General features: G+C 40.6%; 1 protein-coding gene across 10 annotated transcripts in view; it reads right to left on the bottom strand.

The window, feature by feature from the left end:
* ST3GAL6 (ST3 beta-galactoside alpha-2,3-sialyltransferase 6) overlaps positions 1-19,014 on the bottom strand; it is a 43,138-nt gene that overhangs the window by 11,344 nt on the left and 12,780 nt on the right. For 5 of the 10 annotated variants that reach the window (XM_085071722.1, XM_085071715.1, XM_085071730.1 and 2 more), the window contains 8 exons: positions 17,943-18,026; positions 13,204-13,303; positions 12,339-12,419; positions 10,989-11,066; positions 8,789-8,892; positions 6,911-6,974; positions 658-753; positions 76-262 (listed from right to left, as the gene is read on the bottom strand). In XM_085071722.1, coding sequence (XP_084927848.1) covers positions 76-262; positions 658-753; positions 6,911-6,974; positions 8,789-8,892; positions 10,989-11,066; positions 12,339-12,419; positions 13,204-13,292 — 699 coding nt within the window. In that variant the 5' untranslated portion in view covers positions 13,293-13,303; positions 17,943-18,026. The remainder of the gene's footprint in view (positions 1-75; positions 263-657; positions 754-6,910; positions 6,975-8,788; positions 8,893-10,988; positions 11,067-12,338; positions 12,420-13,203; positions 13,304-17,942; positions 18,027-19,014) is intronic. The other 5 variants (XM_085071747.1, XM_085071756.1, XM_085071773.1 and 2 more) reach the window with 3 other exon arrangements.

Genomic DNA, 19,014 nt, shown 5'->3' with positions numbered 1-19,014 from the left:
AGGTTAAAAGTAAACGTATTTCACGTGAGAGATGTGTGGCAAGATGAGCCAAGGTGCACGAATAATGGAACTCACTACTTTCTGACCACCTAGTATCTCCCAAAGCCACTTCAAGTCTCGTGGTTTGAAGACGATGAGAACAACAGTGGTATTAGGGTCGTAGTGGATGGGATCTGAGAAGATGGATTCCGGGTAAGAAAGGCGGAAAGTCGTCCTCCTCCCAACATCCTCTTCATACCCTATCACAGGGCCATTATTCATTCTGCAAAGGACAGAGGCACAAAGACATCGGTGACTGCCCCACCCACGTTCCTACTGTGCAGTGGCTACCACACATATTATGAATCTGCAGGACAGACACAGTGTCTGGTCCAGGAAAGTTTAGCAGCCCAGCATTTACTTATCATATTACACAGCAGATGAGCAATTATCAGGTGCACTCACCCTCTAAGCTCAGAGGGATCAAGCACATACGGGAACTTGGCCAAGGTGGTTTAGAATACAATCACACAATTGCTTATCGTGTGTCACTGGAGCAGAAGGCAAGCCTTCCGACTTGGCTCAAACACAGAAACTGGAGAAGGGTAGAGAGAGTATCTGCCTTGGAGAATTATCCATTGCTCCAGGCATACAAAATGAAAAGGAGATACCATTTACCTTATTATGACGTCGTAGGAGTCAATCTTCTCCCCTAACGTCTTATTTCGAAGTACTCCTCCATTACCAACCACAACACACCGTCGACAGGCAATGCTGTGGAACAAAGACAAGTTTCAATATTCATTACTTCCCTAGCTTCATATTATTAATTATACTTCTCCATGTTAACTGGCTTATTTTCCAACTAAGGTCCTGTATCTTTTACAGCCTTTGGCCCCTACAAAGCCAACTCAATCTTGTATCATATACTATGGCTGCTTGGAAAAAAAAAAAAATTAAAAAGGCACTATTTCAGGGACTGTCAGTAATTGGCTTCTCTCATGTGAAACTGCTTTTACACGTTTCCTTTTTCTAGTGGTTTGCCGGTCATCTAGCCAGCTGGTGATACAGGTGCCATTAGGTACATTATCTTCCACAGCCCTTCAAAGCCGTCTCAGTCTGGAGGAACCAACCAGGACAAAGCACGTCTGGAAAACTAACTCAATATTAAGGTGCTTCCGCAATACTGTACAACTCCACAACTCAGGACATGTCCAACACAAGCTAAAGAGCAAGATTTATGTTCACAATCCACCTTACAGGCCTATGAACTGTACATGTGAAAAACCTTAGCCCAATGACACATGACAGCTTTTCAAATGAACATGGTGTGGATTTTTCTCCCTCTACTTAAAAGTTCCTGTCTAAACATGTCTAAACAAGCGATGTGTGTGCTGTCATGATGTAACAACATGGATCCCTTGATTAAATTGCATTCTCGTATGACCAGATTTAAATTAGACAGCATTACTAGGTATATAAAATGCTATGAGCTAAAAATAAGATCTTATACGATATCAAATCAGAGCACTAACTTCAAATTTACAATATATTCAGAGATAAAAAGCAAACAAAAAAGCTATTATGCAGATGCTAAACTTATGAAAGTAAATTCTAATGTTAAGATTTTCAAAGTTACCCCAGTTTTTTTCAGTGCACATTTTGCCCTCTACTGCCTTGTTTCAAAGCTAATAAAATGTGTTTTAAAAAAAAGAAAGGGGGAGCTCACAAACAGGCTTGCTGGTTTGTCACTCAATAAATGTTGCCTTTTTAGGGGAGGTTTAAATCAAACGTACAACACTGTAAGTTCCTTCTTACAGAATAAGCACATCGTTTTTTGTTGTTGTAAAAATGTTTCTCTGCTTAGAGCAAAAGCCATTCAATTTTGGTTGCAGCAGGAACAATGAGAAAATAAAAATGCTGGTATTTTCTTTACACATTAGCAGGCTCACAGTTTACCGAGGATGGGTCACCTCCCAACAGCACCCCATTCCCTTGGTTCTTTCTCCAAGTAAGAAAAAGGCTCTATGCTATTTCTTGCTCTAGATTCAGGACACCAAAATTGTGTCCCAAAGAACACCATAACCTGTATTAAATTTCCAGCATGGCACTTTATGCAGACTAATTGACATCTTTCTCCTCAAATCATCCAACCCATTTTTTTCACTGTGAGTTATTAGTCAACATCAATGAAAAGAGCCGGTTCCAGCCAAGACTGAGCAACATCTCTAGGTACAAGGCAGCTCCCTGTATTTCCTACAGAATTAACATCTGCCTTTAAATATAAATATATATACACACACATATATATATACACACATACACACAAAAATAGCCCTCTAAATGCAGCTTTCAGGGTTGGGTGACATGGAAAAAGCTGACACACCTTTCTCTACTATTTCCGGAACAGCTTAGTAGAAGGCAAGCATTCATAACAAGACTTCCAGCTAATACCATAAATCATGTGACTTGGTATCTTGGAAATCAGAGGGTGAAAACCTGTTACACCATCCGGTCCTCAGTATGCCCATTCCCTCTACACCTCTAAACCCTCTCCCTCTCCTTTCACCCATTCATATTCCATCTGATTATTCTATCTAGTTTGAAAATATCTTAAGAAAGCAGGCTGATGAACATTTGCCTCCGACAAAATTTACAGGAGAAAGAAAGCAGAAGTTGCCCTTTTCCTGAATTAGACCTTGTTACTTACAGCTGTAGCATAGAGCTCAAAGTAAGGAAGGAAAAGTGGACAAAAAAGTGTGATCAGTAAGTGATGAAGGCAGAGTGAGGGAGAGGGGCAAAAAGCACAAGATTAGCATGTGGTTGTATTGTAAGTCCTGGCCTTTAGAGCATGCATCTGTAAACCACTGAATGTTTCAATCACCTCAAACCTCCGAATTCACTGTCATGAAATGTCACATGGCTGCAGCTCGGTAACAGGTACAAACCTCATCATCACAATGCAAGTCCTAAACTGGTACTCATACTCCAGCTCCCTGTAGAACCTCCTGGCTGGAGCATCCATCCCTGATACCTGGTGGATACCATGGCTTGGTAGTGACTGACACACCATGAACAAACTCACTTCAAGTCACAATAAAAAGCCAGAAAAAATGCTTCTAATCTCACTGATTACTTTCTTTCGTGCTGAATGCTTGGTATGAATTCACAAAAATTGTGTCACCTTGACTAGAAGTGATTTGTATAATTCTGACAAAGAGTTAACTTTCAGGAGATGCTGCTTTTTCTGTTCCTTATAGATGAACTTAAAGTAATTCCTTATTATGTACCTTTGAACCTTTATAAGATTTAAGATACTTCTTCACTAAGTTTATCTCCAGCTGTTGAAATAATTCCCTCCACTCTGATATACAACTAAGAGGTCTTTGGTTTCTCCTCTCTGTAGTCATAATGCAGCCAGACACACTCAGGGCAAGGAGGGCAAAATAAAACATGACTTTAGAGTTGAGCAACTGAGGTCTGCTCAGCTACAGAAATTGTGTATTTGTCCTCAAGTCAAATCCAAATGTTTTTTTCTTACTGATGAATGCAAACCAGATTTTGTTTATCAATAAGAGCTGACTACTTGGACGGAAAACAAAGTGAAATTTGAAGTTTGATTAAGCTTTTGAATTACAGTGTCCTTCATAACATGAATACTCAAAAATGAAGTTATCAGCTGCCATCATATACCCAAAAAAGAATCTAACAATACTGTTTGAACATTTGAAAAGGGTAAAAGTGAACAAGCAGATCAAATATTCCTGAAGAAGTGTACGTGAGTACAGTCAAACAAATTAAAATGACCAGCTTTTAATCTCTGTCAGGCTCAGGGAGATCAAAGTGGGCTGGCTCAAGCAGGAAGTCTGGCACAAATGTGCTCTTTCTGAATTGCCTCCTCCCCTTACCCTTCCCAGTATTCAAATGCCTTCAGTTAGAATTCTAAGTCCACAGTCACAAGCAGTCCACTAACAGCAATAAGCAGGAAGGGAAACTTTTTATTTAAAAAAAACCAGCACATAATATCATAGAAAACTAACACATGACAGAGATAAAGAATACATAGCAAGGCTGGACTGCATTTAAAGATTCTTAAGTTAAATAAACTGACCTGTACTTAGTGCAGATCACGAAGTCAACACATCGATTTTCAGCAGACTGTTACTCCCAGACACTTTACCAACCTCACTTCTTAAGGTTTCCTTCTCATAATGTTTTCAAATTAAAACAACCCCAAACACTCACCCTTTGTCCAAGTCAATACATTGACAAGAAGAGAAATTAACTCGAATGTCCTTAACATCAGGTGTGCTACAAGTGAAGTATAACAGATTGCAATGTCTGGATGTTCAGCTTAAAACCAGTAGCACAATACTGATGACAGTGAAAAATATTAAGACCTTGGCTGTAACAATGGCTGTAGGAAAGGTCTGACTGACAAAGGGATTGCCTTTACGTGTGAGAGATCTACTTAAGAGTATAAATGGATCCCAATGCTAATACCATGGTAACTGATCTCCAAATCCTGCAGGCAGTAGTCACTCAAACCATTGCCCTATTCATGTGGTGCACAAGAGCCTCAATCTCACAGCCAGGCCTTGGCTTATGTATTTTGTTTAGCTGGTGAAATGCTGAAAGAAACATTTTCCTAGTCTATAAAAGAAAAATATTGCTAAATGGAAACACAGCCTTTAAAGGTCAAAAGGTTTGCATCCTCCACATTCCACTGAAATACTGTTTCAGTGGAAAAAAAATATCTCAACCTCAGCTCCTTTAACACACATCTCCATAGTCCGTTGAGGAATGCAAATTATTTCCTTTGAGGTTATTTCATGAAAGGAGGATGCAGAGGCAACATTTTGTTGACTCAGGATTGGGTAAATGCATTTTTAAGAATTGTTGAGCTTAGAGTCCTTAGAGTACTCAGCAGGGAACTGAAGTCACAATTGAACTGAAATCAGTGACACTGTTCATTTCCAAACTCTTTGGGTGAGTTAGACCTTTACACAGTGAGAACTCCACCTAAGTTTGGAAAATGACACTGTTTGGAAAAAAAAACCTTTGTAGCTCATTCAAAACAAAATTATCTGAGTTGTACATAAATACAGCTATATAAGCACCATAGACTTTGTGTTTATATAGCCTAGTATTTGTCCGCCTCAAAAAACTTTTATAGGGAAATCTGGTTTGTGGTCTGCCAAGAAGACTGAATTAGACAACAGCATTACAGAGCTGCCTAATAATTCTGTATTACTGGAAAATATTGTTAGGATTAATTCTCAAAGTGTTTCACATCTAAAAGCCACTGTATCTCAGAGAAATATATGGATAAAAACTCTTCCCCTGCTACAGTGATTCATGCCCTAAGAGTGCTGTACACAAAACCTGATGCATCTAGAAAAAATATATTGTATGAAATCATTGTGTGATTTGTTTATACTACTGCCTATTAAATAGTAATAGCTCTCATTTTTGCTTCAGTACCACTCAAGTGTATTACTTTTAATAATATGAAGCATACTTCCCATATCTACATCTCAGAGAATCTACATACAAAGGATAAATTTCATTCTTTTTCATCTACATGACAGACACTTCCATTTAAAAGGTCCAAGCATCTCTGCTTTACAGCACAAACAATTACACTGCTGCACTTATGATTTCAACACATTTCTAATACAACACTTGGAATTCTCCTTCAAGCTTCAGGCAAAAGACCAGCTTCTTTTAGCCAATTCTGTACAAATTTACCCCATGATCACACTCCTGATAGAAAACAGAGTTTTACTTTTCTCCTTCCTTTTCTTTAGAGTAAACTTAAGCATCCCAGAAACAGACTAAACACAGAGAAAGGAACAAGTACAATGGGGGGAAAAAAGACAAACCCGGTATTAAAACAAATTCTTAGGTTTGAACATATTCCACCCAAGTTTAATTAAAACATGGTCCTGACATTTGGCTTCAAGCAGCAATCTTGTACAATCTCTGTAATTAAAAACCAAAAACAAGTACAGCCAACCTCAGCCTTATTTGCATTCAAGTCTATTAAGAAGTCTGTATAGTAACATGATATCTGGCAGGTTGTCAGCCCATTTGCTAGACTGCAAATCTAAGGAGTCATCTGCACTTTGTAAACGCAGGACGTTAGTCTACTTGCCAACCATACTACACTACCTCCAAAAAATCCCAGTCAAAGCCAGACAAACAAAACAAAAACAGCAGGACACACAAGCACAAAGACCCTTCAAAACAAAACAAAAAGTCCTGGCAGATGTGGCTTCCAGTAAGAGATTTCACCTAATTAAAGATTTAATCTGATTTAATCTATCTAATCCATGGGAAGCAAGTTATCTAAGGCATGGTCCCTTCCGTGCCACACCCTTGTTTACTCCCAAGTGACAGTCAGCCTTTCCTGTCTTCCTAGGTGTCCCTCATCCACAAGGAAAGGAAGCTGAGCATATGAAGGAACAACGGAGTGCAGCAGCAAGCAGCTGCAGAGGCACAGGGATATGCCCAAGATTTTTTCTGCATAGAAGCAGCTATTGGTTTGCACCTGCTTATCTCACACATTCACCACCTCACACTAGTAACGACTTTGAAAGAGGAGGTCACATTCAATCCAAGTATAAAAAGATACTACAGGAGGATGAGACTGCATTCAGCTGGCAAATTTCTAACATTTATAAGAGGAAATCTGTAAATTTCAGCTCCTTCACAGGAAAATTTTTCTTGCATGCTGGTGCTACATAAATGTAAATCCAAGCCTATTTAAACCTTGGAATCAGTTACATACTGCTTGGACACAGTCTGAGCTGTGTCATGACTAACTTCAGCGATTTCAGGACAACCCCATGGACATTCCTTTTCAGATAAGTATGAAATATTAAAAATGCAAGTAAAAAAAACAGTAGCAAAAAAAAAACTGTCTTACCTGTCCTCTTCATTGTGAAGTCCACAGTTCTGCAGTCTTGAAAGGGCTAGACGAAAAAACTGCTCTAAAAAGGAAATATAAACAAGATTAATGAAAACACTCCGTATTTGCCAATACAAAAATGAACGTGTCACCCCCACTACAGAATTTTTTAACACAGTAGTTTATATGCACTGTGTACAAAAACCTCAAAGAACGAACTGTGGAATTTAGGGCCACAGATCAACCAATGATGCCAAAGAAATTCAGGTTTATCAGAGCTCCTCTCTGAGTTTTTCTGTCTCAAAATAGAAAACAGCATGAGATTTGTATTAAAAAAAAAAAAAAAAAACAGAAAAAACCCTTAGTTACAGTAAATAAAGACTGGAAGAATTTCCAAGACCTACATCCCAACTGACTTTGTTTTCTCTTCTACCCACCTTCAGATGACCCAAGAGGGTTCATACAGCCAGGGACAGTAACAGCATTATGTATCTTGGGAGGAGACATCAAACCAGCCTGTGCTCACTGGCAAGGCTGGACAGAGGCACCTTCGCAGCCCACCCTTGGTGGGCAGGCTCCTGCTGGACACTCAACTTGCCTCAGAGGTGAAATCAACTCATTCCCAAATGTAGTTTTCCTCACTGTAACCCCAAAAGTGCAGGGAAATGCACCATCTCCTTTACAGCGATGGAGGGCAAATCGAAAGTCTAAACCTTGGACTTAAAGGGTACTAGGAATATCCACTGTTCAGTGTTAAAAACTCTGAGATTTGAGACTTCACAACCCTTTCCAAAAGGGTGTCTGGCCCTACTTACTCTGCCCTGACTAACATGGGCAGTGGAAATAAGCCAGCAAACCCTTTGCAGAGGTCCAGCAGCCCTGCAGTGTCAGGAATCCCGTCTGCAGTCCCGTGACACCTTCCCTGGCAGGAGCAGTTGGCTCAGTGTAATGGTTTAGTCCCACATGGCTAAACAAGTGCTGCACAGCCACTCACTCACTCTCTGCCACCCCTCAGTGGGGAGGAGAATCACAAAAAGGTAAAATTGGTATAGAAAAGCAACGACAGAGAGGGGAATAAAACCCAAGAAAAACAAGCGATGCACAATACAATTGCTCACCACCTGCTGACCAATGCCAGTCCCCAAACAGCAGCCAGCCTTCTTGGACAATTCCCTGCCAGTTTAAGTACTGAGCACATTTTGTGGCATTGAATATCCATCTTCCAGCTGGAGTCAGTTGTCCTAGTAATCCTCCTCTCAGTTTCTTGTGCACCTGCTCACTGGCAGAGCATGGGAAACTGAGAAGTCCTTGACTTAGAGCAAGCACTACTTGCAACAACTAAATTACCCATGTGTTATCAACATTTTTCTCATGGTGAATCCCAAACACAGCACATTACCACTCCAATAAGAAGAAAATTAACTCTTCCAGTCAAACCCAGGACAGCAAAAAGAAAATTTCACTGATGTGACTGCCCAAACCTGAGGACTTCTGCCTCAGTACGACTCCGGATTCCAGACAGCTTAGGTGTGCTGACTGAAGCCCATCACACTGACCCAGCTAGTATTTCACCTAGCAAAGCACAGCTGAGTATCTTTAGCACTCCAGCCCACATACAAACAAAAAAAAAAAAAAGCTGAATAAGGTCCACTCTTCCTCACTCGCACCTTTTTGGAGCCTCTCTGCTAAGAGGGGCCACCCCAACCCAGTGTTTTACTTGTTAAAAATAGGAAGGCGTCAGGTCACAGGGACCGAATAAAACCATTAAGTCACTGCTAGACACACTCAAATGGATTGGCATCACTGCACAGGAAAGATCATGACTAAAGATTAAGGTGGCTTTACAAGCCATTTACGTATTTCTGTTTAAAAATAAGGTACATGGGAAACACAAACCTGCTCTCTTTATTCCGTAAGGCAGTTCAAACTTATTGCTCCCTTGGAACTCTGCCACTCTGATAAAATCATCAGCACACAGGAACGGGTATATTTTGTCATCACTGATGAAGGAAAAAAGGAAGAAGCTTGAAAAATCTGTACTATGTACCTGCATAAACCAGTAAGTCATGCAACTGCTTTGTAAAAAGCTCTCTATCCTACTATTTTAACTTTTATCATAGTATCATCCATTTTAAAAAGAAGAAAATCCATGAACACAGGGAAAGCAAGCAGATGACGGAAAAGGGGAAGATCTTATAATAGAAAATACAGGCAAAGAGTGAGATAAAAAGACTTGTCTATTTAGTACAGGCTATATAGACTCATTAAAATTGTGTGACTGAAAGCTTACACCACAAGACCACGTATTTAAGAGAATATGTAACCCAGAAACACAGTGAATAACCAGGTTTGAAAAGTACATAATAGAGGCAGCAAGGAAAATTAAGAGTTATTATCATGTATGGCAATTTAATAAATAAGAACAGGATTTGAAACAAGGTGTTTTAACTTGAAACTACCATCTCCTGATTTAAGCTGCACTCCTATTCCAAACAAGTGGCACTATATGACTGTGTTGACATTAGTAAGTTGTTTGGGGCGACAAAGATCCATACAGCAAAAAAGAATGGAGTTCTCATGTCCACATTACATACACCTTGGGTATTTTATATTCTGGACTAACTCTAGTAGGGTTCCACCCCTCAGCAGCTGCAGCACAAGGGCTGTGACTCCTGCAGTGCATCTCCTAGCTTTAAGCAGATGTCTGAACGGATCCCAGTGCACTCACACCAGGGCCACCCTGGGATGAGAAGCACAGCATGTGGGGATTACAAGGAGGTCTGCCTCAAAAGCACATTTCTCCTGCAAAGTAGAACATGATGGCATCGTATCTTTACATAGTGTCAAACTAAAAAGAATGGGCTACTTCTTTTGCCAAAAGACAGGAACCACGGACAAGGCATAGCAGGGAAGGGACTCCTACTTCCGTATCTGCCAAGTCCAGCAAAATGAGTGAACAACAGACACAAACATGTCACATGCTACCATGCCCTTGGCTTCACCTTTGAATTAACTAAGCACACACTCACTGCACTGGTTGACTTCATAGTGATCCTGCATATTAGGTCTTAGATTAAAATGTTAACACAAAAGTATACAGTCATTAAAAAACATAATGTTAATCATAAAAAGCCCCAGTCACCACATGACTTGATTTTCCATTAAGAATATAAACAGCTGTTAAGAAAACCTTCTGTTTCAGTTTCCCAAATTAAATATCTCACTCTTTAAGCTCTATGTATTCAGAAGACACTAACAATAAAAAGGGGAAAAAAACCCAAACAACAAAACACCACAGCCCACACCAAGAAATGGCACACAGCTTTACTAAGCAAGACCAGCTAGCTTTGAGACATGATGCACTGAATACCTATATTAAATTTAGTAACTTGCTTTGCTGTTCAGAAGCAGCTGGTAAGCTTAGACATAATAAATAATTTACCTACTAAGAAGAGATTCTTAATTCTAGCTCTTCTAGCTCTGGTTCCTTTCCAATAAATAATTCTGTGAGGTTAGAAATCCTTTCAACCTCCCCAGAGTATTACCAAAGCATTACCAAAGTGCACAGAACAGATCTTCACCTCATGCAAACAGTCTCTATAAAGAAGCTACAGAAATGTGTGAGACTGTCCTAGCTCTGCACATACCTTCTTCTTGCTGTGCATCTCTGAGTCCATTCCTGCCCCTTTGCTGAACACCAGAGCTATCCTGCTGTGCCCAACACACAGACAGCCTTGGCACAATCTATGGGCAAGGGAATTAGAACCACCTCAGACCAGGAGCTAACCAAAACTCAAAGACTACAAGTCTGCTTCGGGTGGCACAAAATTTACATGCTCCCATGTTCTTTAAAACCAGCAACAGCACTAAAATTACAGCCACATTTTCTTATACAAAAAAAGTACCAGGGGAAAAAAAAAAAGCCATGGTGTCTTTGTACAGAGGTTTAAGACTCCTTCAGCCAGGACGTGGTCTAATCTTTCCAAGCTTTCTCAGGGTACAGCTCAACATCTGCTCCAAAATGTGTAAATAGCCCAGTTCTACCTCAATCAGTACAGCATTTCCTTCCCCACCTCAATTCCCACAGAAGACTCACCCCAGTAAAGATTCAAATGCTGGTTTCAAGGGACAAGTGTCCAGCGCATTCCTCCTCTCCAGAGCCATAGGTGGCAGCCTGCAAAAGAAGAATTTCAAAATAAATAGCAAGACCAGGAATGGGTAGCAGAAACAAGGTAAGGAAACTTGGACAAATCAAATTAGTAGAAGCTGATTACTGAGTTAAGATCACACCAAGACTTCATTACTCCCTCCCCATGTGTTATAAAGATAAAACTTTCCCATTGCAGCACAATTACTAGTAAAGGCTTTTATCTCACACTGCTGATCCAAGGGGGCTGTGACCTCCCTGCTCAGCAAGTATCAAAGCAGGGATAATCACAAGTGAGAACTCAGGCCCACCTCTAGAGAAGCAGGACACCTGGGCTCAATCACCCCTGCAGCCAGTCCAGATACCATCCCCAGCACTCCTCAGGGAGGAGAGGGAGTCTTGTTTGGAGAGGGAAATAGACAGCACTGCATATAGGGGTCTTTAGGAAAATGAGATTCTTTGGAGGTAAGTCATTCCTCTCTTATATAAGGCTAAGACTTCCAAGCACATTCCCAACTTGGAGATTTAGCCCAATTAATCACAAATATGAGGCCCAGAAGGGAAGGTAAAGTTCAGTGTGAGCAAGATGTGCATCTGGGCTGCATTAAGAACAGAAGGATGAAACCACCACATTAGAACCACAAGCCAAACAGACCATTAAGGTTAATTGGTTTTGGTAACCTCAAGTTGTTACTTGAATACTGACACCAAGAAAGCACCCTGTGAAACCTAGCAGCTCACCACCTTGCTGCTTTCCACCATCAGCTTCACAGATGGCATTTTGCAGGACAGCTTCAGAGAGGAGAGAGGTCTGCTTTCAAGTTTTAGAGTACATGCTCCTTAGTCCTACAAATCTAACTGCAGGAAGTCACAAGCACAAGAGCCACTTATACATGCACTTGCACATGACAAGTGATACACACCTCTGGTTTAATAAATTTTAAGTACTGAAGTTGCCCTTCAAGCTGCACTAACTGTATTTGGGTATAACTCAGAATTGCAGAAATTTAAAAATTGTAACCTAGTGTCCTTCCAACAATTCACTGCTTGTTACAGACAGTCATTGGAAGTGGCTATAAATATTAAACAAACCCTTGAAACATGACATGGACAAATTCCTTCTGACAGACACCTTACCATTGTAACAGGAACAGCCACTGGACACAGTTGTACAATTGAGCAGAGAGCCTATGCACAAAGGCTATATATTTTAGCCTCAATCCCTCCCACCTGTCCAAAAACAAAACAAAAAAAAACCAAACCAACCCCCCGACAAAAATACTCAACTGCTGAACTTACTGATTGTAACTGATTGTAAATCCACTAGTCACATAGGAAGGAGAAGCCCTCACAGAGGAAGTCTGTCCATAAAAGCTAATCCTGCAAAAAGGGAAATGTCACAACACTGTGGTTTGCTGTAAACAGAAACCACAACAGAAAGCTATTCGTATCAACTGTATGCTATAAACAAGGTAAAGGGAGCATGTTAACCACTACTTTTAAAAACTGTAACTTATCTTCATAACACTGTGGTCAGTCCTGGCCACAACTGTGCAAAGACCAATGGAAACTCAACTTCTGCAGTAAGCACCCTGAATTTTAGGTCCCACGTCACTTGTCCTATGAGCCTGAAGACACCGAAGGCTCACTGCCCTCGAGGATTGCTGCTGGGCTGCAACAAACTTCAGCTTTTCAAAAGGTGCCCCCTGCACCTGCAGTTATTCCCATGTGGGGAGAAGGCCTCTCCCACACCACTTATCAGACATGTAATGGAACAAACTAACACTAAACCCACATGGGGTGGAGGGAGATATGGACACCTCACTTCTGCCTTTCATGTATTTCCTCACCTGAGCACCTATTTTCATGAATCTCAGAGGGGCTCCCTACCACTGAGGTCCTGACCTCCCCATACAACCAGGCTCAAACTGATTACTAGGTTTAAAAGTGACACAGGAGAACACGTGACAGGACAGAACGATCATATTGATTCCCTCAGAGTACCAAAAAACCTCAACCATGAAACACACACACACACACAGAGCAGGTAATCACTTGTGATGATTACTAGTAAACACTTATGGAGCAACACAAGAACTCACAGCCACATCTCTTACACAGCCATGAGGTGTCTGAACCCTAAATGAACAAAGCATCAACATACCAGTAGAGGTTATTTCTCCACAGATTTCCATGCAGGATACCATACATAACAGCAGCAGCCAGGATAAAAACCAGAAGAATTCGTTTCATGACTGACAGACCTGAAACGTAAGAAAAACAAAACAAGAAACTGAAACACAAGATGAACTAATACATGAGCTTTTCTAAAGCATCTGGAAACCTACAAAAGACAGTTGTTGTTACTTACAGCCATTCTTTACCACCACAAGTCTGACGGTTGACCACCCACTTTGGTTTCTCACACAAAGACCCAGTGCCAGGAGCCAAATGCTGCTTTGTACCTATCATATGTGTGTTCTCTCCACAGGAGCACTGAAAGAGCTCACTCTAGGTTCTCTCTGAAGACATGTGAAAGCAGAACTCTTTTCTGTCCACTGGCAGCCCAAAGAAAGCAGCTGGCTTTTATAGGTAACTGCACTTCTACTTTTTCTTGTGCCACACGCTATCAGTTTCCATAATTACACAGTTAAACAAGCACTGACAATGTGAAGGAGGCAGATAGGCTGATTGCTGATGCAACAGAACACAGTATGAACTGCCACAAATTTCTACTGTTATTTTTTAGGATCACAGAATGTACTTGAAGTCCAGTTTTGACATTTGAAGCTCCACTGAAACTATTTGCTTATGCCTGCACAGTCTTCAGCTCCCGACACAAGCTAAACTTCATTGCTCGAGCCAACAGAAAAACATTATTTTCACACACTGCAAAGTGAGGAAGAAAAGTTAGGACCCATCTCTTGAACTTGTGACGTTATGGAGAAATATCAGAGAAAGCATTCATTTTTCAAATAGAGTTTGCACCTATTACACAGTCTAGTAAAAGAAAAACAGAGAAATATCAGAAACTCGTGTACCTGGCAGGACAGACTGAGGGAAAATCAAGTCCTGTATTGCTCACATCTTAAACAGTAAGCTGCCTTTTCAGTAGCTATGAATGAACTGTTGTTGCTTAATCTTGTGAAAGTCCAAAATAGCCATTCTGGCCACAAGTTGCTGTGGAAATTTACTTGAGAGCTACAGCCTTCTAGTATTTTCACTTCTCCCCTTTCATGGTATCAGGGTCAAAGCACACAATGCATATACACCTAGTTTGCCTACCTATATTTTAAAGTGAACAGAACAAACAGCTGTCAGCAAAACAAGCCATATGCAAACATACTGCTATATTTTCAAGAGCAGACCCTTGGCCTTTATGGCTTGGTTTTTTGCCTTTATTTTTTCATTTTCTTTTTCTGAAGTCCATGTTGCTTTTCCGATTCTTTATTTTAAGCAGCTCTAAGGCAATAAAACTCAAGGTGGATATCGCTGTCCAAGTGATTTACAGCAATACACCTTATGACAGCAATATCTTAAGATCCCATTTTAAAGGCCAAGAAATTACTAGAGAGCCTTTTTGTTATTAGAAACTGAAAAGCAGATTTCTGCCACTCACATTTCTTCACCCCCAAAGAAATACCCAACCATGTCACGATTACTTGAGTGCAACAAGCCACTACTTCCTCATTCTTTTTCCACTCATATCTTTCACCAGAATTTAATTGTAGAGATGTGGTTTTATAAAATTATCTACCAGTAACAAAGCCATGCAATGAACAAGGTAGAATCTCTCAACTGTAAGTATATCCTACAGGCTATCCTGCTGTGCTCTGGATGAAATACTCATAGGCTGCAGCTGTTGCAGTTCCAACCTTCCATCCCTCTTAGGGAAATAGCACTGCCTCCCTTCAGCTTCAGTTCCTTTGACTCTACTTCAAGGGTCACCGCAAATCTGTCTTGACAGTCACTCTCAACTTCTACAGGAATCTCTTAAGTTTTTGCAGTAATTCAGTAAGAGTCTTTCCCTAAAACTGCAAGAATACAAGAAAACTGAAAGTTCTGCAGACAAGGAAGTCTTCATTAACAAGACTTTTCTAATCTGGTTTAGTAAACAGAACCACTGTCTTGCTTACAGAAGAAATTATTCTGGGTGTATTTTTAATGGTGACAGCATCTTCCAGGTCTCCCTTCCTATTTTTAAACAGCTGAGTATTGTAGAAAGTAAATCAAAGGAAAACAAACTCCTACAATGCAAATATTGCACTAGAAAATTCCCACAGTCAGAGATGCAAGAGAATAGGGAAGATAAATAAATAAGATAAAATAGAGAAGACAGCTGAGATGGAAAACAGCAGTTCCGTTCCACTTTATTCACTTCATCACACGAGCCAGCATATTGATTTAAGCCCATCACCCCAAGTGACAGAGGCCATGGTTCCCTCCCTTAGGTCAATGTCAATCAGGGTTAAACAAAACAAGGAAGACAAAGCTGGAACTCAATTATTCAGTTTCTTCCTCTTTCTTAAAACCCTACAGTGATCTACACAATTAAAGGAACAAGGAACCCAGTATGACCACGCCTGATGATCATGGTATCAGCTGGTCAGCTTTCTAAAAGCAAGCAATGGGACGGCTAAGTGTTGCAAAACATAGATGGGCATTTTTTAATAGTCATGTAAGCTAACTTCTGTGGGTCAACTTCCCACCTCTCTCAGAGGAGAGGGCTACAATTACAAAATTAGACAAGACTGACTCTGTTATAGTATTAAGAAGACCTCACAGATCAGCCTGCATCTCCTACTGATAGGTCCCCCCAAGCTCCCATAAACCCACCAGAAAGACTCATTTGGGTATATGATTTATCAACTATATAAGACCTGAGGCTATTATTTTCTTCCCTTGGTGGAAGTAAGGAACCCCCATCCTTGTCAGAGGTGCATCATTACTTACAATTAGTCTTTATTCTAGTACAGTGTGGTATCTGCTACAAGCCACTATCTCAGAGCCTCTGTTTATCTTCCAACTTACACATGCAGTTGATGCAGTCATGCCACAGAATAAACCCTGTAGGAATCTACAGCTGCTGGACTGGGCCATCAAATGACCACACTACCACCACCTTTTTTTTATAATGCTACTAAGCCTTCCTTTCCTTCCTTAAAAATTAGCAGTGTTAATAGCACAATGCAGGAGGCTTTTCCATCTGTCCTACTTATTTTGTAAAGTACCTTTGACTACTACTGAAATAAAGAGTTAGTAAGTATTTAACTGTAAAGTAGTTACTATTAAATTAATACTACGCAGCTTAAAACAATCTTAGCTCCATAAACTGTCACAAAATGAGGTAAGTTCTTGCTGCTTCCATTAAGTGACAGCCTGAAAATTTCACTTCACTGAGACCTCGAATTCCTAGGCCTTGTGGGGGAGGAAGTGAGCTTGAAAATATACTTTGAGCAGACCTTGAAAAGGTCTTTAAAGGGACAGACATAAAAGCACATAAAAACCTAATGAATGTTTAAAAAGAAACATCAGGGTTTTTAAGATGTACTCAGTATTTTGTGGGTTTGCTTGGCATCACCAGTCCTGCAGCACTGCTTCCTTTTGGTCAGGATGTAGCACATGCCTGGTGAAACAACCATGCAGCAAAAGGATAATCAAGGAAGGAGTTCTCACATCATCACCTTTCTCAAGTTAAGCTGTCAAAATGTGAGCACATAGAGGCACATATGTATGTATTTCTTCTGCCAAATCTAACCACTATTCATCATTCACTCTTCCAGTTCTTGCTCTCAGTATGTGCATAATTGCATATTTCACTAATTCTTCTCCTCTTCAGGAAGGAATACTGCAGGAAGACTACACAACAGCACTGTTGCAGTGTCTAGCAGGTACTGAAATGGCTGAGTCAGTCTAGTGCCTTCCTTCACTCCCATGCACCTGAAATGCTCGTCATTTCCAAATGTTCTTTTTGATTTTAGTTTAAGAAACAAAAAGTCCTCAGAAATATGGTTTAAACAAGACGTATTGTGTTATCCTAGCAGAGTGAGTCAGAATGAAAACTAGATTTCTAACTCTCCAACAACACAGACTTGGTTTTGAAGTGGGGTATTTAACAGCATCAGAATTTGAAAATATTCTTGTTAACCTGTCCTGCCCCACAGCAAACCGAAGCAGTTACTCCCATTCCTGAAAGCCTGTATAAACCAGGACACTAAAAAAACGAAGGTTTTACTGTGTTAAATGCCACTAAGGATTTCCAGCATCACACCACACATATATGTAACTGCTGCTGAAGTTAATCCCTGCACCGGAAGATAAGACACTTTCTGCCCTAATCTCTTCCAGCAACATGGGGATAAGCAGTAGAGGAACAATTTGCTGACTATGAAAACTGAAGCCTTCTTCCTCTCCAAGAGCACACCAAACTATCCATTTTATTTCCACAGTATGCAGGTAACTGAAAAAAAAGTCCTTCTCCAAACACAGCTTCTCTCTGTTGAGGAAAGTTTTCCATGTTCCCCCTATCATTTCCTCATTTCCTCTTTGTCCAAATACCACAGCAAGCCTGAAAAAAGATAATCTTTTCTCCAAGTACTCAACAGCAAGCAATGATGTCCAGTACATATAACATCACAGTAGTAGAGATGTATAATAGATTTAGTCAATCTTTGCTCTTGATCGGCTCCTACAGCCAGAAATGTAGCCTCTGTTGACATTAATTTACTGTGGAGACACAGACTAGAGCTGTGCACATCCCTGACCTTGTGTGGCTGCACACTACTTCAGGACAGACTGCAACAGACTGCTTTTAAGGCCTAAGTGCTTGCCTCTCTCCCGATAATCATCCTGCTAATGGTGAAACATATTATGTACCACAAGAGACAGCAATATATTTATTACCTTGTGGACAATTCAGGATTCCTTTATTCCATTTTTCTCTTTCAACAATAGACACTGGTATTTTGTTCTTCAGAGCATAACTGCCTGTTGGGCCAAACAAAAAGAAAATGCAACTTAATCATTATTTTGACTGATGATCACTATTTCAGTTTGCTTTTGTCTACAGTCTACAAGATCTCTCCATGACTTTCCCTCTTGAGGCTCTGCTGACATATTTATTATCACAGAAACTCTTCCCACACAAGTATATCCTTCAGCTAAAGGATACTGGTAAAGATTTCAAGTTCAGTTAAATCTACTGTACTTTCACCCCCTCTAATACTGATTTACCTAGACAGCATGACTGCTGGAAGAGGAAGGCTAGCTCCCTTCCCAAAGGCTACAGGCAGGCCCAGGAACCAGCACAGTTCATCTCTGTGTTTCGGGCATAACAGATAACTAAGCACCTGCAGCCCCCCAAACCTTATCTCCAGCCCCACACTGTCACATCATTCCCCTGACTACCTTTAAATGCAAGAGATCAGGTATGGTGGATTGTTCTAGCCAAACCTAAGACCTGCAATATCTCAAACAAGATATGAAAAAACCACAAGTTTCAGCCTTCCAAGACTACATGTCATCAATACAGAGGGTTTGGCAAAAGCTGCAAAAGGCCTGCATGTCCTGATTTACAGTCCCACTGCCACACTCAGACTCCCTTGTTCTTACTGCACTAAATAAGGTATCATCTATTCAGTGATTTCTTTTTCACTCCTCTTCCCTCCCTCTGCCTGAGGACGCAGGAGCTCTTTGATGTTCCCCATAGTGGGGGCAGAACCAGAATGAAATCAGAAGTCCAGAAAGAGAGGCTGCATGCACTCATCAGACTGTTTCTTGGAGAGCAAAAGGGCATGTGTACGAGCTTAGGTCAAGTTACATGCTTTTTAAAGCTTGCTGAAACCGTCCCCAATTTGGCTGCAAAAAACAATGCTGTGATCCTGTTTTCTGAGGTACCACAATCAATTACGTGCATTGTTTCACAGAGATATCACTTTTGGGCCTACAAATGCAAAATTTAATGTCACTTCTACAG

This window comes from Lichenostomus cassidix, chromosome 1, assembly GCF_008360975.1.
Source record: "Lichenostomus cassidix isolate B80296 chromosome 1, HeHo_3.0, whole genome shotgun sequence".
NCBI lineage: Eukaryota > Metazoa > Chordata > Aves > Passeriformes > Meliphagidae > Lichenostomus > Lichenostomus cassidix.
Note: the sequence above shows the minus strand (reverse complement) of the source record. Positions and strands in the feature narration are given on the sequence as shown.